This window comes from Rhopilema esculentum, chromosome 5 (assembly GCF_057945365.1).
Source record: "Rhopilema esculentum isolate cy_ngs chromosome 5, ASM5794536v1, whole genome shotgun sequence".
NCBI lineage: Eukaryota > Metazoa > Cnidaria > Scyphozoa > Rhizostomeae > Rhizostomatidae > Rhopilema > Rhopilema esculentum.
Genome location: NC_142819.1, coordinates 2,922,790 through 2,949,413, shown reverse-complemented (window position 1 = coordinate 2,949,413; position 26,624 = coordinate 2,922,790). Strand labels below are relative to the sequence as shown.

Here is a 26,624-nt window from a genome sequence, read left to right as displayed (position 1 = left end):
ATTCAGCAACTTTTTGATTGCTTTGTAGTTTGAAGACTAAGATACTAAAGCCTGCAATTTACTTTCAATATATTGCATATTTCACAAAATAAAAATTCACAATAACAAATTGCCTTTCACTGGGTATTTTTTTCGATGATAACATAATTAATTGGATAAGTAAGACTGAAGTTAATAATACAAATCTTTTCAATCATTTCATCCGTAGGCGAATCAAACCCACAAAAATTGCAATTGACAACCCACAACAAATGAGCAAACAAGCATGAAACAAACAAACAAACAAATAAACATAATAACACGCACAAGGCAATGAATATTCAAGAAGATGAAGAAATGCAAATGATTTCAACTGATTGATGCACCTGAGGTAGTAGGAGCCGGGTGGTATGTTTATAAATCTATAGTCTCAATAGCAAAAGTAGTTGGAGGACAAATACAGATCACAGACAGCAAGGGTACGATGGGCAGTATCGATCGAAGGGTGGCTTAATTCTTTGCCCTTTGCAAAGGGGTGCGGGCATCAGATGCAAGCGTTCAATAAAAAGACCAAATAATTAAGGGCAGAATTTTATCTTCCAAGCCTCTCTGAACATGAACAAAATCATAAAAAGATAAAAATTCTTGGATTGCATTTAAAATATCTAGGGGGGGGGGGGGCACAGCAAGGCAGAGGACACATTTGAATACTTCGTAAACTCAAACAATTTCAAATCATACGCAATAATAGAAATGTCTTTATCATGACACTTTGTAGGCTTTCTTCAACTCACTAATCTCCTTCGCAGAGACGATTGAGTTCGAGTCCTTCAGTTTTCCTTCGAAATCTTCAATGACTCGTCTTATGTTGGAAAGGTCTTTCGTTGACAAGAACATAATTCCCATGTTAAACCGATCAGCCTTTCCTGTATATCTCAGAATGTTGAAGCCTTGCAGTAACTTGTCTAGGAAAACATTTAATAACATACATTAAACATTTAATCAAAAAAGTCGAAGCTTTAAAAACCACTAGGTAGAATGATGAATCTTGAGAATAGCGGACAACTTTGTTTTACCGGACACCAAGGAACCCATAGCTACTGTTGGTTGTAGAGCAGCTTCCGTTGTAGAGAAGTGTCTACTTCACTCTTCTCTCTTATTCGCCTCCGCAGCTCTCATTATATTTTGCTGCCGTTTAATTTTTGCGGCTCTGGTACCCAGGGTAAGAAGTGTCCATCGTTCGGAGGTTGTCTCTCTGAAGCTTTCACCGCAGAAAACATATTTTATAATATGACTATCTGTGCGTTATTCGGAGGAACCGTCAATAAAAAGTATCTCTTACTAGACATTTCATTGAAATCCATGAGAGAATATAGAAAGTAACTTTTTATAAACATTACAAGCTGTATTAGTTATAAAACATCTTATGTAAACCAGGCCTTTGCTTCTTAAACAGAACGATGTAAGTTCTTGCTATTTGACTGGAACCATCAACAAGATAAAATTGCGAAAGATCATAAGACACATGTCTCATCTAGTGTAACCCACGAAAGCCACAACTGGTCCCTGACTTGTAACAAGATGCTTCAACTAGGGCTTGCCACAACACGACATTCACATGATCCTACCAAAGCTCAAAGGGAATTATTTCATATGTGCCAGAGACTCGATTCACATGGTCATAAATATGCAGAATCTGTCATTCTTTATGAATAAAAAATAAATTGTGTGCTTAGCAAAATCATAAATGAGGTAGCTACCTTTTGTCATGAAGAATTCATGGACACAGGAAACGATCGTCTGGATCATTTCACCATCAATTTTGTTTGATATCACTGCAAAGCGAGATAATGGAAAATTGTATATTAATCTTGAGTTGGTAAAGAGGAACAGGTACAGTGCAAGGAGGGTGCAGGCAGGATGCCAAGAGGGTGCAGGCAAGGTACAGTGAAGGTGAAAGGTGAAGAAATTTTAAGGACTGATGAAGAAAGAGATCGGAAAGGATACAGAAAGGTGCAAGGATGTTGCAGAGAGGGTGCAAGGACAGTGCAGAGAGGGTGGAAAGATGGTGCAGAAATGCAGTGAGAGTCCAGAAAGGGTACAGGGGTAATATTTTCCATTACGAGCCAAAATTATTCTTAAGCGCGACAAACTTGTAAATCTGTTACTGATCGAGGAAGAAGGCTTGGGTTTTCCCTACTTTCCCTCCTGGTCATGACAACATTTTAGGAACTGAAACACACAATACAAGCACGATACAAGTGTCTTGTTTGCTTAGAAATTTCAGATACATAAAAAGTCGTAATGTCAATGAAATTTCACTAAATTAATTTTTTAATTTTGTCAATTTGGAGTCACAACAATCTCATAAAACATTTAAGACTTTTCAAGGTTTGATCGCATTCGTTGTGAGAAGAAATCGATTTGATAACTCACCTTTTGGCAATTGAGAAGGCTCAATCTGAGACAGTAAGTCGGCATGTTCTTTTAAACTTTTACCTTTTAATTCATTCCACGCTTTTAGAAACTCAAATCCAGTCGCCTTGAAACAATTAGAAATATATTTCAAAATAGTGGAAAAGTTTTCGAAAAAAAGTGCGCCGCCCGGGAATCGAACCCGGGTCGCAAGAATGGGAATCTTGCATGATACCACTACACCAGCGGCGCTTGCGCCAAAAAAGAGAAAAAGTTGACTTATATCGAGTCCATACGCAGTCATTGATCTTGAAAGTAATTCTATGACGAAAGTAAAACGTTCAAACTCTCAAAAATTTGCGCAATTTTGGACAATTATGTAGAGATATTTTTCGAAATATTCAAGTCGAGAGAATGTTGAATTAACGGAATTTGACTTTTTGAAAAGTACGATGTAGTCTCTGAAAAGTGGGGGAGGGGGTTTCTTGGGGTGTAGACCTCAGGTAAATTTCGCACAGATATATCCTAAAGAAGGCAACGACCCTTTTTAATCCATTGACATCAAACATTATTTTGTTGAACCGACAATCAACCATTTATCAATGTGGTAAAGATGCAATCGATATTATGGTTGAATTTCGAGGGCCATGTTTTTGAGAAGCAGGGGTCCAGATCCCCCAACCCTTTAGCACACGTCGCTGGTTTCAAGCATAACGATTTCTTGGGGAACGTAAGTATTCCCAACATATAGCTCAATACCGATATCAAGTCTCTATTGGCTAAGAGAAAATTTAACACCCATAACAAAAGATTCGTGAAAAATTATACTAATTTGCAAAAAAGTGGGGGCCATGGTCCCCGGCCCCCTTCACCGGAGGCCCTGGTCTCATGAGGCATTGACTTCCCCTTTGAAATACTCGTACGGTTTGGGGAGGTTGGAGGAATAGAAAATCAAATCTGAAACATTTTTTGCTAATTTTTTTTGGCTCAAGTTACTACGTGGGGTGCTCAAGCAAACTGCAATTTCGATCTCCCGTGTTATTTTGGAGTTTTGAAATAGCTCTGAGGCGCGTTTAGAACCCCAAGCATAAAAAACTAAGCGACATACAACCCTGGGGCTCACATTGTAGTAAATCTCTTTCGTAACAATTGTTTCGATACTTTGCTCAAACTTAGGATAAATATTATTAAAATGAATTTGTAAGAAAATATTTTCAAGAATAGGATGTAGCATACTTTTCTAAGATGAAATTTTCGAGGGGATCGTTGCATAGATTCTTTTCCTGTTCTACCCTGGTTCGACTCTTTTTGGCAGGCAGTTCCTTCTTTGGGTTGAGAGCCAGCCTTTGAAAAGCAGGTTAGAAAATAAAATTAGATCTTTCAATATGAGGTTAACAAAGTCAGGATTGGCATCAACTTAAAAGCGTCAAACGTCTATAAACAATTCCCACTCAAAATTCCATCGCCAAGAAAATTCTCGGTCAGTTTTGACGCGACAGAATTTGTGGAATGGGGCACGTTTCCACAGAGAAACAAGGTTGTGAAATAGATTCCAAATTGATTCAAATCGGGGACCCTAAAAAATTATTTGAAAACAACATTCAAATAGTGTAGACAGATACACTTGAATTAAATTTATGCCCTAGTATAAAAAACATATTGTAGACAATTATTTGTTGATTTCATAAATTGTGAAAAACAACTTGTATATAAATTCGATATAAAATGGCATTAGATGTTAGGTGAAAATACATCATTAAAATTCACCACTTTCGTTGGAATTTCTTCGATTTTCGCTCCCTTCTTTGGTTTTTGTTGACTAGCTGCTGTCCCATTCTTCTCATTCGTTTTCGATGCTAAGTTTTTCAGTTCCTACAATCAAAGAATAACAAAAATCAATACGAGACTAAATATCGAATATGAAACGAGGGTGTTGGCTAAAACAAGATACCAGATAAAAGTAGTTCCCATAGCAACTGGGCAGACTGTCAATACAAACTTAAGGTACTCACTTCCCTCCACAGATCTTTAATAGTCTCTAGTTCCTTTTTAGCCGCACCATTTTGTGGGTCTAGTTTTAACAGTGCAGTCAAATCTTGCAGTGCTTCCTTGTACTTACCAGGTGTCTGTAAAAGGTAAAAATAAGACATTGGTTTTATTGTGAACATTATGAAAACCATGGCATTTACATTTGTGTTGGGTTTGTAAGCACACACATCCTGTTTGTCACACTATTTGTTCTCTCGTTCCCCCTTCTCTGTCTCCTTTGGTTTAGGCTGTCAAATTGAAAATCTAAGCCCTGTTTTTCCAACACACACCCTCTCTGTCTCTGTCTTTCTACTCTCCTCCTCTCTAAGGCTATAAAATTTAAACTTGAAGGGCCTGTTTCTCCAAAATATTAAAAAAAACGTTTTCTTGGTTGATGCCAAGACAAGGGAGATCTAGAGAATACGTCTATAGGATGCAAAGCCTGAAAATGTATTTGTGTGAGTCTCCCCTTACACCAATGGTTGATTTAGCAAATCAATAAGACTAAGCTTATTCTGATTCTTGATTAGTCCAGATGAAACAGAAAAAATAATCCAAGAATGAACTAAATTTATCTTTGAAACTGAACATGAGAATTCTGAGCTCTAGTAAAAACCAGAACATAAAACTGGGATGAGAAAATCTTCTTTTAGAGTCACAGATAGCGCTGTGCCTTGCATTAGACGTTTCATTACACGTACACAAAATTTCAAAGACTTTAACCTCAACCATAATGTAGCAACCAATAATTCTTACTTTTCTCGCCAGCGCCCGCCGGAAAAGAGCTTTTATATTGCCTGGCTGCGAGTCAAGAGCTTTTGTGCAATCATTCTCGGCCTTTTTTAGCTGAAACAAAATAGGAAGATTAACTTGTTAACAAGGTTGTCAATTGAAGTCTTTACAGATCTTTACAGAAATTTAGATTACAGGTCTTTCAGAAAACTTATTTAGAGAAGCATTACTTGGTGGTCCGAAGAAGCCCAAAAAAAATTATCGTCTGTTGGACAGCAAAAGTTAACGATACATTTTCTGTGCCTTCTTCCATGGCACCATACTATAGGAATTACAAAACATCAAAGATACCAGTATTGAAGTGCCCCTAAGATTAATTCTGCTATAAATTTGCTACTAACCGCTGACAAAGTGATGAAAGTGGATAGCAAGCATCGATCTTTTAAGTTAAAAATTAAATCACAAACTATCACAAGCACACTAATTTAGAAAAAAGAGATAAAATGTCTTTATGGAATTGAATTTTGTAATTCATATCAAGACAGTCTCCATCTCACACATCAAAAACTTTGCTTGATTAATCGTCAGATTTTAGTTCCCCTCTATAAAACAAAATGAAACTGAAGAGAATAGATAAACCTTATTGAGTTTGAGATAACACAGAGCTCTGTTGGTGAGAGAAGTAGCTTCTTCTGGAAACAGATCGATGCAATGACTGTAGTGGGCTGCTGCATCTTGAAAATTCCCCTACGAACAAACAAACCGCTATACGTGTCAAATATCCAGCAAATCGAATCGCTGATGACTAGAAACTTTATCTAATTCCAAAAGATTTGGCTCAAAGGTTCGGATTAAGAATAATTTGATTAGATTACAAGAAATTCTGTCGTAAAAAACACAAAGAGTCCAAAAAGACGAAAGCTCAATGAACCACTATGCCTTAATCACTGTTTTTAAATAGGTTTTGCCCAATTAGCCAAGGAGAGGATAACCATTTTCAGAACTTTGTATATTAAATTTCTATTTATTAATTTAAAGATTTTCCAACAGGTTCGAAAATGGCAGGAAGGATAACAAACCTCTTCAAAATTTACTGTTGTGAAAATCTGTATGTCAGCATCAAAAGAAAGTCTGTTCGACCGAAGAAAAGTTTTGTACAGACTTGAAGATAGCATGGAAATACGGAAAAATAGTATACAAAACTCTATTTCAGTTTTCTGTGCTATCTTCAAATTTTGCGGTGCCAAAGAACAGGCCAGTTATGTTTGCAGTTATTGGCCAGGATTGTTTTTAATTCTAAAAAGGCTTCTTTCTAAATCATAAACTTAGACTGTTTCTAATTTTACAAGCTCCCAAAAAATAACGGTATTAAGTACACAGGTATTGGCAAAAAAATATTAAGTGTAAACTAACTTGGACCTTTCAGCCATCTCTCAAAATAATTCGTAAACGGCTATGAAAAACTACATATCGTCCACATTTCTAATAAATAGCTGGCAAATTTTATAGGAAAAAATCATAATTAAAAAGCAAAATTGTGTTTTTAAAAAACAACCAGCTAAACACAGCCGAAACAAATGAATATACAAAGCCTTTTTAGACACGTACATCTAGCGCACATTTATTGCCAAGTTCTTTTGCTTTCTTAAACCTTTCTTGCCTTGATTCAGATTTTTTCGCTGACTTTATTTGTTCTTTGTCTGAACTGATTTCCGGATTTAATACCGCTTCATCACGAGACAATTGGTCCTCCTCTATTTCTGTTCTTTTTCCCTGTTGCTGCTGCGGTTCATGTCTGTCTTCCGACCGGTCTTCTTGGTTTCCTGCTCGATCCGGCTCCGGTTCATTCTGTTTTGGTAACTTATCTCTCCAACGAGGACCATCTTGATTTCGTAAAATATCGATGAGCCTTTAAAAGAAAAATTACGTCACGGATCTGATACTGATAAAATCTATTTGAACTATAGTTTGCAACTCTTCGGCACAAAAGCATTTAAAGAGTGATCATTCAAGCTACAAAACAGATTTGTGTCACACGTATTTGACGCATGCGTTCTTCAAAGCTTTTTACAAACACTTGAAACAGTTTTCAAAGTTGATAGAAACATAAAAGGTAATTCCACGCCTAATCATCCAGATGTTGTAACCATGCCTTCAGAATACAATAAGTTTTTGTGAGCAAATAGCTCTCATTGAGATACGTAAATTCCAAAATTTCAGCTTGATACATTTCGTTGGTCAAAAGGTCGTTTCCGGAAATTTTTGATAAAAAGAGTGTGGCAACGAGGTGTTTGCATGCATTTAGTCCCCTTTATTTTCTCCTCTTCTTAACACAAATGGTTGAAAATTGGTAGCTAGTTCAAATGAAGAGTATTTGATTCGATTGTGATATCGAATTAAAGGTATTCTAAAGATAAATTGCAGTATTCAAGTGTAAAATCTTTTACATTGGAACTCACAAGCTCTTATTTTAGGCCGGGAGTTTAAGGGTGTGGCCGAAATATTTACAGAATTGCAATACGATGTTTGAAAAGTCCTACTAATGTGGAGATACTCATCCTTTGGTACGTTGGTATTTACCCGAAGATAAAAATGAGCCGGACTCCTAAGACGTTGCAACGCAATGAAGTAATCGACCTCCTCAAAAAATGTTTATTCTTTAAATTTCATGTAGCTGGGCTGAAACGTAGTGTACAAAAAAGCAAAGCGCAACCATTAGCTGTGCATATATCTTTCAAGGGGTCCCATCAACTACTACTTAAAAAGTTTTTTAAGAAGTGGCGGTTTTTCATAGTCTTAACATGCAACATTTTGGGTAATAGCTGCTTGTAAAAAAGATAATTCAACCCAAACCAAGTTCTTTCAAGACTTCTAGCTGCTACATGATGCTAATAAAAAGAAGCAGCAAAAAATTATAGAGAAATACCTTGTTGATGCATCCCATGCCATTTTGATAGACGAGTCTTTTCGCAACGCAGTCATGTAATCCACGTAGGCATCTCTATACCTGAAATATGGAGTAACCGTTATACCTATCGATGCGTTAAATGCAGATGAGAAGCCTTGAACCACAACTTTGAATATGTTATCATTACTTTTGTATAGCTTTGATCACAAAGCCTAAAAGACCTCCACAAATACCTCTAGATACGGATTACTGTTATTTTGGCTTGCTTCATAAAGTTGTACCCATTTAGCAATTACTTACCAAAAACTTGGCACAATTAAACTTATTTCACACACGCGGAGGTACTCCACGTTTAGAACTCTGTTGAGCATCATAGTATATGCTACCAGAATAAGACAGGCTATCAACCATAAGGATATCAAATGCTAAAGACAATGTATCCCTGCAAAACAGAGCCTACTTTTTCAATTCAGATTAATCTTGGCTTTTGGTTTAGATGCAATGCATACGGGGTTTGGAGGTAGATATAGTGTATACGAGAATGACACGATTAAAGTTTCCTCGTTACGATCAGGTTCTAAGGTGTACATAGATGATAAACTTTGTCTATGATGCCTGGCAATAGGGATTTCTTTTCAAGATAATGGATGGTTCAGAGACTAGACAGGCTAGAATAGGTTCCTGAACACAAGGTGCTCAATGAAAGAAGAAAAATTCCTGGTTTCATTTTTAGGGGGAGGGGGGGGGTTTACTGCATCCTTTTAGAGTTAGAGGCTCATTGACCTGAACTTTTACTTGTTGGAGGTCTTATATCACGTTCACTACGAACTGCAACTGTATTCGTTGTAGAAATCGTGTGGATCTATTTGCAGTCAATACGGACAAGGCCATCCTAGCTGATCAAAATGCATTTAACTGAAAGAAACGTGAAAGTGGTGGAACATCAAACCTTTCTAGACTCTCCAACGCAATCGCTCTCAGAACGTATGAAGTAGCTTTGACGTCATAATTCAGCGATTCGGTTACATCATCAACACAACTTTTGGAGTCCCCAGCTCTAAACTCGCAGATACCTCTATTTTGATACAGACCAGCGAGAAGACTTTTCGGGCGCTCTGGACCTACCAACACATGAGAAAATAAATTGATGTATATATTAAGTAATGAAAATTACTGTTTCACTCCAAAAACTAAAAACTACGGTCTGTCAAACAGTGCTAGGACAGGGCGATTCTAAAATGCAACTCTGAGTTTCACACTTAATGCAATCATCAGACAAATGGTAAATGTTAAGCCTTATCCTTTTCATAGGATACATCTTACAAGTTTTTCTTGTTAAGTAAATGACCTTATAACTTGTGTATCGGGCCCACGCCACGAATTTCAAGGTGGAGGGGCCAAGTCTTATAAGTCGAGCTTGAATTTAGTGCTTCAAAACAGGGCCTCTTTGGAAATATTTTTGCATACCAAAAGAGTGGGGGGCCATGGCCCCTCCGGCCGGCTCCCTCCACCCCGGTGGCGTGGGCCCTGTGTATACTGTGATGCAACAAAATCAACAATTGTATATTAAATACTTAGTTGATTTAGAAGGGTTAATTTGACTTGATGTCAAAAAATTGCGCGATTGGAAATGCGACAACATAGCATGACCTAATTAATGAAATTGAAACAGGCCTAAGATACCATTCATTATAAAATAAAAGAAAAATACATTTGAAAAGCAAACCTGATAAAATCGAATCTATTGCTCTGGTAAAATGTTTGGTTCCATCAGCGTAGCTGCCTCTATTAAATGATCTCTCTCCCTCTGCTATTAACTTCTCTAAGCTATCAGCAACATGTATGCCTTCAAATGATAATAAACTTTCATAGACAGAGCCCTTAAAACTAGAATTCCCACTAAAGGTTTCTGATTCTGTTTCTATAGGTAATGTATCTTTTCTATCGTTTTTTTCAATGCCAGAAAAAGATATCTTATCCTCTTCTTTATTATTATCAGCAAGTTTATTGATATCATTTAACTCATCTATTTCTATTATTTTTAATCTTTTCCCTTTTTTCTCAGCCACATTTCTAGGACCAGCATTCTGCTCTGCAAAAGCTGCGTTGCGGATTTCTTCTACCAATTTCTCTTTTGTATAAATTGTATTTCCACTTTCTTCTTTATCTTGTAAAGTATCATTTTTCGGCACTGTCTTCGTCTTCGTTTCATCACGGCTTCTGTAGACAAAATTAATAAATACTAAATAGAGTACAAACAAAGAAGACTTGTTCATTAAATCGTTAACCATACTAATTTATAGGGCAAGTTCCCTAAAAGGCCATTTATGACCTTGAAGCTGGAAAAAATGGTCAATGTGCGACATATGCTGCATCGTTTAAACAATGAAATATCGAATCTAGAATATTATAGCCCTAAAAACAACAAAATGACTCGAAAATGTGTAAGAGAAAACGGATCTAAAGAGCTCAACAAGTATAAGTACCTAGCGTGGTCTTTGCATTTTTCAAACTACAACAAACATTACGGTAGACAGGATATTCGATGCCTTTAACAGGAGGCGAAACTTTCGATACCCTGCAACCTTTCAAAACTATGAGCTTTAAGACATCCAAAGCATCTTACTACAATCAATATATCTGCATACACTGATCTCGCTATGCTATTCACGGTTTGGATACTCAAGGAGTATCTTCGTAATGGCACACATTTGGCAACACATCAGGGAAAGACAAAATTTAGTTTATAGACAATTTTATAGACAATCACATTGATTTTCTATTGTTTTCGAATCCAATTGTTTATTGTCAGTTTGAGAAACCGCTCCAGCTCATTTCGACATTCTCAGTTGCTAACAGCAGCCTTGAAATAAGTTTCTAAACAAGAATTGCAAGATGTATTTTTTGGTTTAAACAGTGGCAAATAAGACGAAAAGAACAATGAAAATCCCAAAAACATACACTTCTCCAACACAAGATTCATTCTGTAGCTTTTTAATGATTTCGAGTTCTTTCTTTGCAGGCATGTTGCTTTTGTCGCACTCTAAAAGTTGTAAAAGGTCATCCATTGCATCTGCGTATCGATTCAACATCTTGAAAGAAAGAGTAAAATGCCCACGTGACGTCAACATTTCAAATATATATACTAAAACTAAAATATGGTGTAAGAGAAGAGTTTCGTAAAATAAATCGATGGAACGAATAAAAAACGGCAGTAAAATGAAAAAATACATTAATTTGACCCTTAGCATCTCGTTATCATAATTATTTTACGAAGATTCTTTCGAGTTTAAAACTATATCTACAAGATAAAATCGAAAGAGGATAACAAAATGGAATAAATTTTCGATAAAATGACAATAACCGAGCACCTACTTTGCGAGCAGATGCACGCCTAAACAGAGCTTTAATGTTGTCTTTCTGAAGGCTGAGCGCCTTCGTTGCGTCGGTTTCCGCTTCCAAAGGCTAGAAAATAGGACAGATATAAGAAATGATGAACAAATATAAGAAAATAGTTGTTTTCTAGCAAGAACAAAAGTTTGTTGCAAAACAAAAATTAAAAAGATGAAGGAAACCTGTAAAGGGGAACGAGAACGAGAAGAAAATTACATACCAAATGATACACGTATTTTTTGCATATTATTTTAAAATAACTTATAAAATTTATACCAAAACAAGACGTGTTAATGGCTGCGCACTTTGCTTTAAGCCTAAAGAGGCTTTATCAGGAGTATACCTCTATCTTCTTCAGAAGATTACAAATTATTGAGATTTTCAAGCAAATAGCCCTCCCTGGTTACAGAGGGACACATTGTGAGGGTAACTGAACGAACTGGCTTCTCTCAGGAAAGGTGTAGAAAAGTTTCTAAGTTAGCCTGCGTGCAGCCACTACGCTCAACGAACTGAGACGAAAACCTTTGAAAAATTAACGTCGAGAACTGCAAAATGTGCACAATTTCTCAATACATATAACATTTTGATATATAGAACAATTGTCTGATGATCGCATTAAGCGTGATACTTTGGGTTCTAACTTAGAAACGTATTTTTTTATAAAAGATCCAAAAAAGCATCATATTTGCGGTATTCATTGAGAATAACATTATCTATAGTATTAGGATAAAAAGTCAATTCGTGGTTAGCAACTGTTTCGAATGCTTAGCAGCAAGTATTCAAAACGGCAACATTCAAACATCATGCAGCTCACTTCAGTAACACTCACTCAGATTTTTGACCCGTTCACTATGACCGTAGGCATATACACAATTCACATGGGCATCATTGAAGTGAATAGTTGTTTAATTACCTTGTTTAATTTGAGATAACATAGCGATCTGTTTGTATAGCAAGCTACTTCATTTGGCAGCAAGCCAATACATTGTGTGTAGCAATTAACAGCATCTTCAAACATTTTCTAGAAGTTAAAAAAGAAAATTTAGATATCTTTAGTTTAGATAGTTTAGATATCTGGTCACTTAGAAAATGTAGTTGGAAAGGTCAAAAATGGCGCACACTTTGGCCTACAACAACTTCTTCTTTTTTTCGTACAGCCCCAAAACTTTTATTACAGCTTGAAGACCCTGAAACTAACTCCCATTTGCCCCCTGCTACCCTTTTTATCAAACGTGAGAATCAGCATATACAGGGAATTGACAGTCACAATTTCATATCCCTTTCCCTTAACATATGCATTTAAATGGTCTTTCTGACAGGCTGGAAATCATTTATAAAAAAGTATATCAATGCAAAATGTAACGAACAAAATATGCATACATCGATGTTGCTAATCGCTAATATAAGCTGATGAAAGACAAAGAGGTTGGAGAGGATTAGCGCTTAAATGCAAAGAGGGCCTTTTCTTTCTGTCACTAATATGCTCATGATGGACAACGCTCACAAAAGTATGAGTTTCAGCTCAATCGTTTATGCACAGAGTTTAAATACATCGATATGATGCAAGAACTCACTGGTGGAGAATCCCCTTCTAACCCTTGCTTTCACAAGACAACAGCGTTATGCATAAGGAAATACGACGAAAGAACTCAGTTTTCGCATAGAATCATTAAACCACTTTCATTAAGAAGCATCCTATCATTCCATAGAATTTTGAAAAACACTCGCTTGGACATATTTTTGCCTGGGAAAATCTTAACAACAAACAACTAGATAAGGAGCAATCTGTTCTATGAAAAACATTAATTATGGAAACGGTGATATCTGGCTGACGATTCGGAGCAGTAATAAAACTTCACAAATTTAGCAATAAGACAGAAAATTCAGTATTCTTTAGCACATTGGTATTTGTGCGCAAAGGGCATATCCAAGGACTGAAAGATGACGTGAGCTAATGACACGACTAGACCTGATCACATTTTCCCTCATTGTATCTTTCAAACATCCTTTCCTTCTATCACCACAATACCATTTGCCTTCTTTTTAAAAAACTTTCATATCAGAAATTAGTTGATGGGCCTAAGTTTTAAGCTTCTTGGCTGTTATCGAGAAACTTCATTGCAAATAGTGAAAAAAAAACTGAAATAATGAAAAACGCTTCAAGGCAACAAACCTTCTGAACAAACTGATTTCCTTTTTCTTTAATATTTCTAAACTGCGCTTCAACTTGATTTATATCAACCTCCATTTTCGGCACTTTAGGAGAGCCAGATTTAGCTTCAGGAATCTGTGCATTGCTTGAAACGGGAGCACTTCCACTAGATATTCTTGGAGCTTCTTGTCCATTAGAACCACTGACTAATTTCTGAAGGTTGGCGTAGGATTCAGATTTTGGCAGCTTCTCTCTCCAGCCAGCGCCATCCCGATTTCGCAGCAGATTTGTGAGTCTATAGAACAAAAATTTGCACTTTGCAATGATTCTTTTTACGGATAAAATATACAAGCTAAAATAATAGCAAAATATATACGCAATATTGACGGAAAATCTGCAAAAATTTAACAGAAAGAATTGGTCTACTACGACTCCTTAAAAGCACAAAATACAAGTCTATTTGCATACAATTTTTCAACCAGTTGCTATTCACCAAATGCAGATCAGATCAGCTAAAAACCTGGACGATTGGAGGCGATGACAAAAAGAGATGCGGCCGAAATGTAATGAAGAAAGGGGTTATCTGAAGATTAGTGTGGCCCCGCCCTATAGAGCAGTTTAAGATGCATTTCAGTAAGATATTTCACATGATAAAAGGAGACCTTCCTTCAACCATTTACAAAATTTAGGCACATTCAGATTTTTGTATAACCCTAAGTAAAGCTACCCCCTTTCTCACTCTTGACTGCCCAGTAAAACTTTTAAATTTTCTTTCATTAACAAAGTAATTAATATGTCGATGTCTTAAAATGAAAAACAATACCTCGAAATACCACTCCATCCAGCTTGCAATGCATTGTCAAAGCTAACTGTAGTCTGATAATCGACATAGGCGTATCGATAACTGAAAGAGAGAGAAACATTGACCGATTTACTGATTGTAATTTACTGATTTACTGATTTACTGACTGATAGACTGATTGAACTTGGCTCATTAATCACTATTCTTGACTTTAACTAGGAAAAGCTAGGACATGTGATTCCATAACGAATCTTGGAGGTTCCCTGGATCTCCTGAGACTTTCCATTAGCCTTTTGAGAAGCTTAGTTCCTTTAATCTAGACGACATATCCTTAGAGGAATCTCTAGAGGAAATATAGGTATCTAGAGTAATGAAAAATCTCAATTAAAGGAGCCGAAACCGTAAAATGTAGAGAGCGATCCAAGATCACCACGTATATGGTGGGTAGGCCTTGGCCTAACAAGGTTTGTAATGCACATTGATGTTAGCGATAACGTCAGAAGCAATTCCTTATGATATCAAAAGATTAACAAAATCTAAATGTCTCATTTTGTTAGCCAGAAATTGAACCAAATCCCCCTCACAATGTTGCAGAAATATCGTAATAAGACAATATCTTTTACATAGAGGAACAGGGTTCTGGCAAGACCGTTTTTATATCTGCATTTGATATTTTGGATTTGATTCATCTTTTGCTGGTAAATAAGGTAGGAAACATACTTCTCTATAGTCTCGTATGCAGAGGCTCTTCTTAAAAAGGCTTTCGCAGTTGGCGATAATTTTATTGACTCTGTTGCATCTTTTATGCATCCCTTGCAGTCTCCAATTTTCGAACTGCACATTGCTCGGTTACTCAATAATACAGCTACTGAAAATTCATGTCCCTTGGTTCCTAAAATAATTTAGATTACTTAGCGAATATGGAAATATATCGATGCTGGAAATTACTTCGAAATTCTGATAAATATAAAAAACTTATAAACTTGCAATTTATTTACATTCTAATACGACCATACAAAACAAGACGGTATTCTAGTAAACAATAAACAATAAATTGTAAATCAAAGCCAAGTTAAAAGCACTGGATAAAATAAATCGGCAACACACCATCCTTCAGGGGGTTGAGCAATAATCATTTCAGAGGCCATCAAAACAGACTTGGTTTTGGTTTGGTAATTTCATCCAGGGCTTTAAAATTCAACATAGTCCAAGGGCCTGTTTATATTAGACTGTGTTCCAGACCCCTACTTTCAAGTTTGGGGTCTGGAGCACAGGCTAGTTTACATGAGCAGTTTTATCCCACCTCTCAGCCCTCATCTGGCAGGTGGGATGAAATCATCGAATGTTTACATGCTGATTCTATCCCACCTTTCAGCTGTATATTGAGAAAATCACCCCACCTTCAAGCTTGTGTGCTGATAAATGGGACGAAATTTGATTGGGTATATATGAAAATTGCATCCCAGCTTCATCCCCCTTTCAGTGCTTGAATGGAGAAACTCATCCCACCCTGGCGAGATCACACCTGTCATTCTATAGGAGGGTGGGACCTCACCTTTCAGCTCACAGGCTGGAAGGTGGGATGATTTTGTCCATATAAACAGGCCCTGAGACACCGAGCACGGTCAAGGGAGAGTGCCATGTTTTGTTTTAAAAACTTTCCCACGAATAGCACGTTTCTCCTGGAGCTTATCATGACCTGTCGCTGCTATTCTGTATGCAGTGAAAGTGTTTTTTCGCTAGTGGCATAAAAATTCTTCTTGTTCGATGAATCCCTCAGTATCAAACAGGGTTGAAATCTTCACATAAAATATGATTAAATTGATCGTAACTATTGAGCTTCTTGATTGCTCAGCTGTGCACGTACAAAGTTTCTTATAATTATTTTTGGAGCAGTAACCAAGCTGGCAACTGAAAAAAATAAATTATCTCTCACGTGTACAAATCTAAGCTACAACTCCTTGAATCAGCGCTAATGAGGTTTGAGACAGCGAGAGCTGTACTAAAACGATGAGAACTCTATAGCATGCTCAGCTGCATGAGATACGTGATTACATTAAAACTTTCGAATGCCGATGTGCTACAGCAGAATTCATCTTTGGGGCGTGGCTACAACGCTAAAGTAACAGTCACACCCACGACAGAATGACGTAAGACAGCGCTTCCATGAAAACTTTCGAATGAAGATGTGCTACAACCATCGCATGAGTCATTTTTGAGGCGTAGCTACAGCCCTAAAGCACAGTCATACCCACGCAGAAACGACGTAAGACAGTGCTTCCATGAAAACTTGCGACATCAAAACATTATCTTTACCGTAAAACAGCTGCATCACAGCATTGTACCTGCCTATATAATTATATGGAAACAGACTTTGGCAACATTTTTATACATGCATGACAGCCTTTTCGTATGAAAAAAGTTCTTAACCGTGAAGGCATATCGATACAAAATGTGAGCAAATACTTAGCCAGTTATCACGAGAGGGGGATGTTACATTTCCCATAAAACAATATTGTCTTATCTATCATCTAATAGCTAAAGCAGATGGACCTTGTAGACTTCATCAAAATAGTACCCGCCACTACCAACTGGCCTGTCTCAAGAGAAAGTTTCAATTGTTATTGTATAAGATTCAGACAAAAAGTAGGCAAAATAGAACATTTTTAGAATAAATACCTTTGCCCAGTTTATCAATCGCAGCAGAATATTTATCTCTTGCCTCAGCAAATCGTCCGTCCTTGTATAATGAATTTCCATCATTTTTTAAAGACAGTACATCCTCTGGAACTGGCAGAACTGCCACTGGTACCAATTCTTTGTGAACTGTGCTAGATTCTTTATTTACGTTACTTGGATTTTCAGCTTGTGTTGCATTGGAAGTAACATCTTTTCCTTTCAAATCTTGTTCCTCATTAGCCACCATCGTTACACTTCCAGAATTCGCCTTCTCCGAAACTGCAGTTTCTCCTGTTGACAAATTATCCTTTCCTTGAGATTCGTTCGACTTTGCAGTTTCCATCGCATCAACATTCACTGCTTGCGAGTTCGGACTGAAATCGCCATTTTTGGGGTTCTCTTTTTTATGATCTGAACTAATGTCTTCGGCATTTTCAACTTCAACAATTTTCAATCGCTTTCCTTTTCTGACAGGCTGCTCCTCTTTTACTTCGAATTTTTCATTCTCTCTTTGATTGATACTTTCAATTTCTTCGATAATCAATCGTTTTCCTTTGGCCGTTTCTCCATTTTCTTTGCCGTTGACAGTCGGTTCACCACTTGCATCATAATCCAAATTTCCAGTTTCTTTCAAAGACTTTCTCACCTCGTCAGCCAAACTTTGTGCTCGCTTGTTTGTTGGTGCCAACTCTAATACCGTTTTGAAATCATGCAAGGCCTGCTTAAATCGCTTTAACGATTTTAAGGCAATTCCTCGACGCAGAAATGCTGGAAAGTAAGTCAACAATTTCTACAAAAGCGACAGCTAACGAATATAATTATGTCTATTATGAAAAGTATACTTTACGATTGGCACATTCTGCTTTAAATATATGACGATATTGGAAATCCTTGGTTTCCAATAATTATGCGTTTACTAAGAATAGTTTATGGCTGCAGAGGGCAGTAAATGGACACATTCAAAAACATTAAAAGAAGGTTACATAAAACATTTCTTAGGTAGTAATTTGCCATTCAATGATTTAAATTCACCCATTATTCTCTTAAATTAACTGCGAATATACATCCCGAGCTCTGATCTTACAATAAAAGCACTACAAATCCTATTTATAATATAAATAATTAACATAAGAACAAAATACCTAATCTATCAAAAAGTTGGCTTGAAGAGATGAGCAAATAAGCAAACACAAGACATATTGCGATAATGTAATCTAGTCCAGCACTTATTCGGGCTCCTCAAAAATTTGGTATGATAGAATATGGATTACATGCCTAAAGTTAATGGCCATGCTCATATGTCTGCACCGACATGCAATGCCCCCTCCCCCAGTGGCATAGCTTGACCTTCCAGACTAGGGGGTTGAGGGTCATGGGTAGCAGAATTTACCGACGAAGACATAGATGAAGAGAAATTCAGGTGTTAATTCACATACCGATCGACATTTTCACCGACAAACCAGGGAATTTTTGCATCAACTAAAAATTCACCGAAAAACTCATGAAGAATTAGGGGGAGTCACACCCCCTATACCCCCGCTAGCTACACCCCTGCCCGATCTTAGACAGTAACAAAACTCACTGCATAATCTTAGACAGTAACAAGATTCAAAATAAAAAAGCCCAAAGCACCAATCATGATTAATAGCCAATGGTAGCTATCAAATAGAAATTAATAAAATACCTTTAAAATTCAAATAGAAATTAATAAAATACCTTTAAAATTATCAGGCTCCTCTGCCAAAACTTTATTGCAGTCTTTTATGGCATCTTCAAATCTTTCCAATTTTATGTATGTTATTGCTCTGTTATTGAACAATACTGGTGACTGTTGCAAGAATATACTTCGGTTGTAATACACCAACGCCTCATTGAAATCTCCTGCCTTAAAAGCCTCGTTCCCTTTGTTTTTCTCTTGATTCGCTTTAGCAGCTTTGTCGCTCTCTGTTGAATCTAAAACAGAGCACCTCTGTATTGGCGTTATGCTTGCAATATAATCAAAGATCGGTAAATAAGTCAACTTCTGGCTATCAAATATCAGGAAGACACAGATCTGCGGATAAAAATGTCTGTATATTTACATTTCGGGTACATAGTGCGAGTACAAAACATTTCCGCTTTGCATTTACATACTGAAACATCAAAAACTAATTTGTAGCGGCAGGTTCAATTTTTTTGTATTTCCGCATTCACTGGATTGTAGAAAAATGTTCATAAGAAGAGTATATGTTGAAAAAAAGCCTACGGAAGATAAGGAAGAGATATTTCCTGAACATACAAAGCGACTTTTTCGTTCAACACACATGAAAACAATGAAACAGAAAATTACGACTGATTTAAAAGTGAATCACCAAGTAAACATGAGAAAGTGTTAAAATTCTGAGAAAACTTTGAAATTGAATTCCCATTGGTCAGTTTAGTAAAACTTTTATTCATTTTGAAGGGTACAGAGTACAAATTCTCAAATTTTTTTATCAAAAACACTTCTTAGAAAACTGCATAGAATCTTGGAAAATCCTGAAATGAAATACCATTCCAAGTCAGGAAAAAATTCAGTAAGGTCAGTAAGAAACACATTAAACGCACTAATTTAGGGATAAATTCTTACAACATGCTTATTATGTCAATTATTATTGCAGATAATGTTGAAAGAATGGCGTGTTTAATAAAAGGCAAGAATTTATAGAGCTTTTGTCAATATGACATTTTCAGATTGGCCACAAGACGTTATTAACAAATGGGCATATCTGAAGATAATCTCAACAAATTAACCAGTACTTGATAACTATATATACCAACCTATCAAATAAAAATATTTTTAAGTATATATACATTGTCTACTACTATTTTCAAATCTTCCATAAAAAGAAACCAAAATGGTGATAACTGGACTACAAGCTGTTGGGTTCACCTTGTAATTCCATGTAATTAGATTTGTTTCAGTCATCAAACAACTGGTCAAAATACAAGTTCAAATGTGCAGATGTTAGGAAAGTAGCGATGCTTGAACAAGAGATCCACAGGAACATATATCTATCCTAAACTTTTGGTAAAGGGCCTTTTCTTAGAAGTAGCCTATTCAGGGATTTTGGGATAGTATCTGATCTTCTGAGACACAGTGCCCTTATCCTACCTGTGCCCTTCCAATTTTGAAATGTTTCCAAGCTACTGAAAACAACACAATCATGCTGCCAAGAATAGATTTCTTAATCATCAGGAACAGCTCAGACAACACAAATAAAGAAATATCAAATTTTCTCTCTGTGAGTTTTGACAAAGTTTAATGAAAATATATGAAACATTAAATGAGCAAAAACATATAATATCTTCACTTTGGACAGCGAAGATGAAAAACATTTCAACCATACTTTACCTGCAGGTATTTCAACTTTTGCTGGAACAGACTTTGCTGTGTTATTTATCCTTGTTTCATTTGAAGGACTTTTATTAATAATTTTGTCAACATCCTTAAGTTCTTTTTCAACATTCAGCCTAAAATGAAAAATCAAAGATAAATCAAAAGGAGATATGAAATCATTAATCAAGAAATTGTAATCCAAGCATTCACATGTAATGCAAACTGTAGTCTGCCAATGACAAGGGTCCTCCAAGTATAGAAAGCAATACATAAAACTTTGGCATATAAATTTATCCGAAGATAACTTCATACTTGTCCCACTCAGTGTAAGATCTTGGAGCAGCTTGTCTTCTTGAGTCGATATCTGAAGATTTATCCTGCCAAAAAAGGTAAAACAATAGTTCTAAGTGATGAGAAAAAACACAATATTTAGCACAAATCTTGGAAAATGATGAATATGATACTATAGCAGAGTTGGCTAGATCTCCACAGGTTTTCAGTAGAATCCCAAAATGAAATTGATTGAGTGCCAGATTTTTGAAAGTTAATTAGAAATTGATTCATTTAGAGAATAAATCAACTTATATTCAATATTGATATGCTGAAAACTTTGTTCATTGGTAAGGAACATGAAGATGAAAAGCTAGACAATTAAAATACATGTCACCTGTAGATTGTTCTTAGTTTCTTTTGTAGATGATGACACTCTGATTGGAGGGTATTCAGGTACAGAATTTGGCTTAGCTGGTCCTTCTAGAATTTCTTTATCAACATGTGACATTTGACTAGACCATTCCTGTAAGATACGGCTATACACTTAGATTACAATAAACAGTAAAAACAAAAGGGCAAATAAAATAGACTTTGAAAAACTAACACTTGTAAATGCTTGATAAATCATAAAGTGAATCATTTTAATACACTAGCCTTGAAAATTTCAGCAAATATTTTGTGTTGGTTGTTATGTTCTTATGATCAAAGTGGTTATGTTATGATCAAATATTTATCATTTGGTAAGGTGGATATTTTAACAAGTAGAAAAATTAAAGTAGATGACAGGCTAATTTATCAAATATCTGATATTTTGTATGACAGAAGATTTGATGTTACCAGCAAATCATCCATTAGCACTGAACTTTCATTCTTGTCCAGTTCCTTGAAAGATTTTACTTTTGTTTCTTTCTGTAATAATTTGCTGAAATGAAAACAAAAAAGACTATAAGGAGCAGTGTAAAGAAAAGTAATGTTACCTTAGCACAAAATATCGAAATTAACAACTGACAATGAACTTCATATTTCATTGTATCCGTTAAAACTGCATAAAGAAAAATTATCAACTAAGTGTACTTTTATTTGGGTAGGGGTTTAAATTGTTGTTGTTTGAAATTTGGGGTCAAAAAATTCTTGTGGGCATGAATTAAGATATTTCCCTTGATCACAGAAAGGCCAACTGTGGCACAACTGATTAATCACACCCTTCAGTAGATTATTAACTGCTCAAATTGAAAGATGGTTCACAGACGCAAACCTCCCTTTTTTGGATCAACCAATCTACATGCAAGAATATCTAACATCAAAACGATACTAAAATCCAAAAGCCAGCTAAAATGGATTCTCAATAACTGCTCTGGATTTCTACTCAACATGTATGTTTTTATTATAACAAACCTTTTTTTGTTTTTGGCATAATTTCCCCAAATAAATAGGTTTATTTACTATTCAGAGAATTTGCAACAAGAACAGACTGTTAAAAAGCACAAACCTCTGAGGGCTTAAAGAATCCAATCTTTTTTCTGTATATTTCACAAGATCAGGATAATGGCCCTCTTCGCCAGACCTGGTATTCAAAATAAAATAACTTTCTGTAAGCAAAGCTAATAAAATAAAGCAATAAACCATTCAATTTTTGTACCTCATCTTGTAAAACACTTAAAACTTTGTTGATTTTTTATTGATGAAGAATCATGATTATTATGAATTTTAGTCAACTTTTAAGCTCTTACAGTGATAATGATTTTATGGTGTGGACTAACAAAATTCCGATGTTTCCTCTTTGCCAGGTTGCATTCCAGGTATTTAGGCCTAAAGATATTTGGCATACACCCAGGTTTTTTTTGGCATTTGGCGTGCAAACCAATTAAATTTTTCTGGTGTACATAAAATTTCCCTTAGCCACATATATAGTTGACATGAAAAAGAATGAAACAAAGACTCATACACCACAGTTTACTCTACAGCTTTACCAACTGCTCATATTTTTGGCATACCTAAATAAATGCCCCAGTGGACCTTGGCATACACTTGACATGAAATGCACCCTGTCTCTATTGTTCTATTGTTTATTGCTGGCATTTCTCTGGCCTGAGTCTTACATGGCTTCCACACTGGTTTGACAAAAACACAAAAACCCTGACATACTTTCAAATTTTTTTCGAGATTGAGCTAAAATAATGTAAAAATTATGTCCATTACCTGAGTATCTTCAACAGTTTTTCCAATTCTTTTGCATTATTGCATTCGCTGATATATTTATAATCCAGATGCGCAATTGGAATGGTAGAATTGGATTTGCAAAATCCAAACATCTTGTTCAGATTCCGACAGCTATGGGAATAAATTTTTACTAAAGCTACGATTTTGAATAAATTTTGACTTAACTAAAAAGCATAATGGATGATAAAGAAATGACGCATTCAACTCAACTAGCCCGGCATCTTTTACTTTTTACGAACCAAAGATCTCATGAAACTCGAAATTCAACATAACAGACAGTTCACTTTTCTTCTATTCGGTTTTTGGGGTTAGAGCATTCATTCTGTGGTTATTGCTGGGAGGGAAACAAATTACAATCTTTTTTCTTGCATTCGGCCTAAGAATTACAATACCTGATTGTACTTACAATACCAAACGCTGTATGTATTATCAGTGACAATTTCCGTAAAGAAAATTTTCCTCACATTTATCGCAAACTTCTGTGAGTACTTTCCGACAGTTCAAAGAAATATGAAGCAAATATTTCGAAATATATACCTGTATTTCCCAACGGACTTTATAAGCTGCTTCTAGGAAACGCGATTTTACTTGCAAAAGAGGCTAACAACTTTGGCGGCACGAAATTTGATACAGAGGCTGTAAGAAGAGCTTTACAAAGGATATTTGAAGAATTAATATTCTAAAATTAACGCTGACTGGACATACCATAAGATTTTTGCATATACATGTTGTCAAGGATAACGAGATAATACTGCAAGAGTTATCAAGCCCATTGCCCTATAAACTTTTTCATAACTTCTGTTTTCATATTTTTATTCCACTAAATGTCACCAATTGTTACCTAATAACCAAGTAGTGCAAAACATTACCTAGCCAAGTAGACCATTATAGCAGAGAATTAATTCATCATGATGGGGAATAACTTTAAAAAAATTGTGATTAACTGTATGATAAATCGAGGAGATTTCAGCAGAATGTCTAAGATATTTTAAATAAAAACAAAACTAACAAATATTTTTCAGTCAGTAGCTTTGACAACTTGAGTCTTGTACCGGAGCTTTCTTTATATCGAATCGAACTTAAAGTGAACTTACGACGTTTTATGCATATTTTCATAGCATTCAGGCTAAGCATTCGTTGGTGCGATGCAAAAAGGAGGCCATTATTGAATGTAGAAACAACAGCATTTGAAGGAACCATTTGCAAAAAGAATTAACGCACTTGTGCATATCATCATCCATGATCATGAACAGCGAGTTGTAATGAACGGGAAAAGCTGTGATTTGCCGCAGTAGCAGTATCATTTGTTTCTTATTCTTTCTCGCATACATGCAAGGCCTCTGAGAGGGGAGGTATGTTAGATAGATTGCCCCATGGCCTCAGTATCTAGGAGGCCTCTTAAAGTATTGAATTCCGGAACAAAATAATGTCTAAAAAATAGTGAAACGATTGCTAGAAAATGATTTTGAAATATGTTTTAAGCTAATCTAAAGGGTGTGGTCGCAAAAACAGTTTGCTCGCAGGGGTTATCGTCTTTCCGTTTTGACCCAGGGCTTCCGAAAACCTCTCCGCAGCCATAAAGACTACATACATCCGACAGAAAGCTGCAGATATTCCCTAACTAAAGTAAATCTAGGGAAAATGCTAGAGAACTGGAAGAATGACATAATGCGTGAAATGTTTAAGACGCAAGCAACAGTCAAGGAGAATCTTCTGTCTGGTCCAAGTCACAGAATTCCAATTGTAGATGCTAAAAGTTACCTGATTTTATTCTTCTTTTACAGACTTTTGTATTAAAGCAAAGCCTTAGAAATTTTATTCTTATGAAAAATGGGTTATTCGTGATAAATAAAAGCAGACAAAGGCAGGGATGGCGTGTGGTTATATAATTAATGACGGTTCTAGAGCGGAAACAGAAAGCATCATGTCATCAAGTTTCTAGCAAAATGTGGTCCCACTGGCAACGCCCATTACACTCTCACTCTGTAATAGCTGGCCCCACCATTGTCTGTTGGGAGTCATAAGGTTTAAGGGCTTTATAAGACTAAAGACAACAAAAAAAGCCTTTAGATGCAAAAATAACTCCATTTGTATGATTAAGTAATGTGATAAATCAGTTATCCTGCCCTTATGGTAGAAAATTAAGGCTTCTAATGAGAGTAATATGGAAATGGAAAAAGATAGTGACTTTGACAATTAAAAATACTACACTCTTCTTTCAAAAGAACCAGTAAATTTAAGTTCAGGCTGACTGTTCTTAATTTTGCCGAAAATTTGAGGCTGGATTGTTCTTAATTTGTTCATAATTTAATAGGATGTAAGTAGTGCGAATACTAGCTTTCTCGCTCTAGGATTCAGGCCTTATTTGTCAACAAAGTGAGCAAAACAACCTTCATTTGACGACAGGTTTGAATATTCACCGAAAAAGCACCTACACATGGCTAAAAATTGTTTGAAATTGCATTTTGCAGAAGCTCACCAATTTTGAGGCACGTATTCTCATAAAATTGTACTTATATAAAGAAAAGAGTTTATTTGATATGGAAAAAACTGTAGGAGTTGTTTCTTTGCTAAGAGACTCAGCTAGATCACATGAATTAGCATCCAAAGCTGTGGAGATAAACTATGAAAACAAGCATCTTGTGGTGACATTCCACACTACCTTCCAGTCCCGGTTCTTGCTATCATGAAGGCTATATCAATTTTACAAACTTGTGCTACACCCACTGTTTGGACTGGTGACATTATATACCAAAATACTGCCCCAATAGTTACGAAAAAGTTAAGGTATAAGACCCCTCATCGACATATGCTCCATCGGAAAAGCCTCCATCAAGAAATTTGTTACAAATGCACCCCAGGTAGCTCTTCCAAGGATTCACGGCATTTGAATAGAACAATGACACATTTTTACTAGAGAACAACGAAAGAAGCTTTAACGAAAACTTGAATGATTTCATACATACCTTTGTGAGATGCAGCCTTAGTAAGATCCTATAGGAGAAAAAGTTTTACCTTCTACATTATCGGCAAATTCATTTCCTTGATCTCTAGGTTGAAGCAATACAAATCATAACAATTCAAACATCATTAATGATATAACAGATCTGACCAACAAGTTAAAGTAATAATTACTGAAATTCACTCTTGCAGGGAAATTAGAGCGTAGGATTGAGTCGCCTGAATTTACTCTCGAATGCAAAGTAAACTAACCAAAAGAATCATAAACTGAAAATGCAAATAAATTAGCTTAGTTTCCCTCATGTGCATCATGTGGGGACTGGCTGACCAGTAGACTAATTTTCCTCAACCTCAGTCGGTTTTTTGTGCCTCGTATTTCTGATGTATTTCGATTGAAAAATGTTGAGCAGAAAATACTCTCTTTCGTCTACGCGATAAAACTAATTTCTGCAGAAAAAGAAACGAGCACGGTAAGAAAACTTCCAAAGAAAATCTTCTTTCCCTCAAAACTAAGATTTTAAAATTATATGAAATTTCTCCATGTCTCTACTAACAACTGGGACTACTATCTGTTTTTGAACATAAGAAGCAAATCTTCAACTAACGTAATGAGTTTGATCCTTCCAGGTTGGATATGGCTCAGAAGTTGACTTACTCGCTTGTGTAAAACATTAAAGTCAAGCCAAAAGGAAGCCTCTTAGGTAAAGAAATGGATTAAAACATC

At 35.9% G+C, this 26,624-nt stretch overlaps 1 protein-coding gene and 1 non-coding gene across 3 annotated transcripts; both read right to left on the bottom strand.

Annotated features, from left to right (window-relative positions):
* Window positions 1–102: 102 nt before the first annotated feature.
* On the bottom strand, window positions 103–23,604 carry LOC135689773 (uncharacterized). Of its 2 annotated transcripts, none has more exons than XM_065207112.2 (27): window positions 23,477–23,604; window positions 22,919–23,050; window positions 22,209–22,283; window positions 21,557–21,641; window positions 21,114–21,242; window positions 20,759–20,823; window positions 20,462–20,580; window positions 18,805–19,041; window positions 17,089–17,856; window positions 15,130–15,301; window positions 14,431–14,511; window positions 13,629–13,902; window positions 12,369–12,476; window positions 11,438–11,527; window positions 11,024–11,154; window positions 9,789–10,282; window positions 9,012–9,183; window positions 8,081–8,161; window positions 6,763–7,063; window positions 5,794–5,901; window positions 5,179–5,268; window positions 4,407–4,520; window positions 4,162–4,266; window positions 3,631–3,738; window positions 2,416–2,521; window positions 1,740–1,814; window positions 103–944 (listed from the first exon to the last, which is right to left on the bottom strand). In XM_065207112.2, exons 2-27 carry the CDS (start codon window positions 23,029–23,031, stop codon window positions 742–744), a joined length of 4,404 nt encoding a protein of 1,467 aa, XP_065063184.2. In that variant the 5' UTR covers window positions 23,032–23,050; window positions 23,477–23,604; the 3' UTR covers window positions 103–741. The 2 variants fall into 2 exon arrangements, with proteins under 2 accessions (XP_065063184.2, XP_065063185.2); XM_065207113.2 differs by having other exon boundaries at window positions 23,346–23,479.
* Trnag-ccc (transfer RNA glycine (anticodon CCC)) lies at window positions 2,576–2,646 on the bottom strand. The gene has a single exon. It is a non-coding gene; the product is annotated as a tRNA-Gly (tRNA).
* Window positions 23,605–26,624: the final 3,020 nt, after the last annotated feature.

Coding starts and splice junctions, on each gene's coding strand:
- LOC135689773 (XM_065207112.2), bottom strand. CDS start 23,031: ATGTTTGGATTTTGCAAATCCAATTCTACCATTCCAATTGCGCATCTG. Junction 21,642..22,208: donor GATTCTTTAAGCCCTCAGAG/GTTTGTGCTTTT, acceptor TTTTCATTTCAG/CAAATTATTACAGAAAGAAA. Junction 5,269..5,793: donor GTTATCTCAAACTCAATAAG/GTTTATCTATTC, acceptor ATTTTGTTTCAG/CTAAAAAAGGCCGAGAATGA.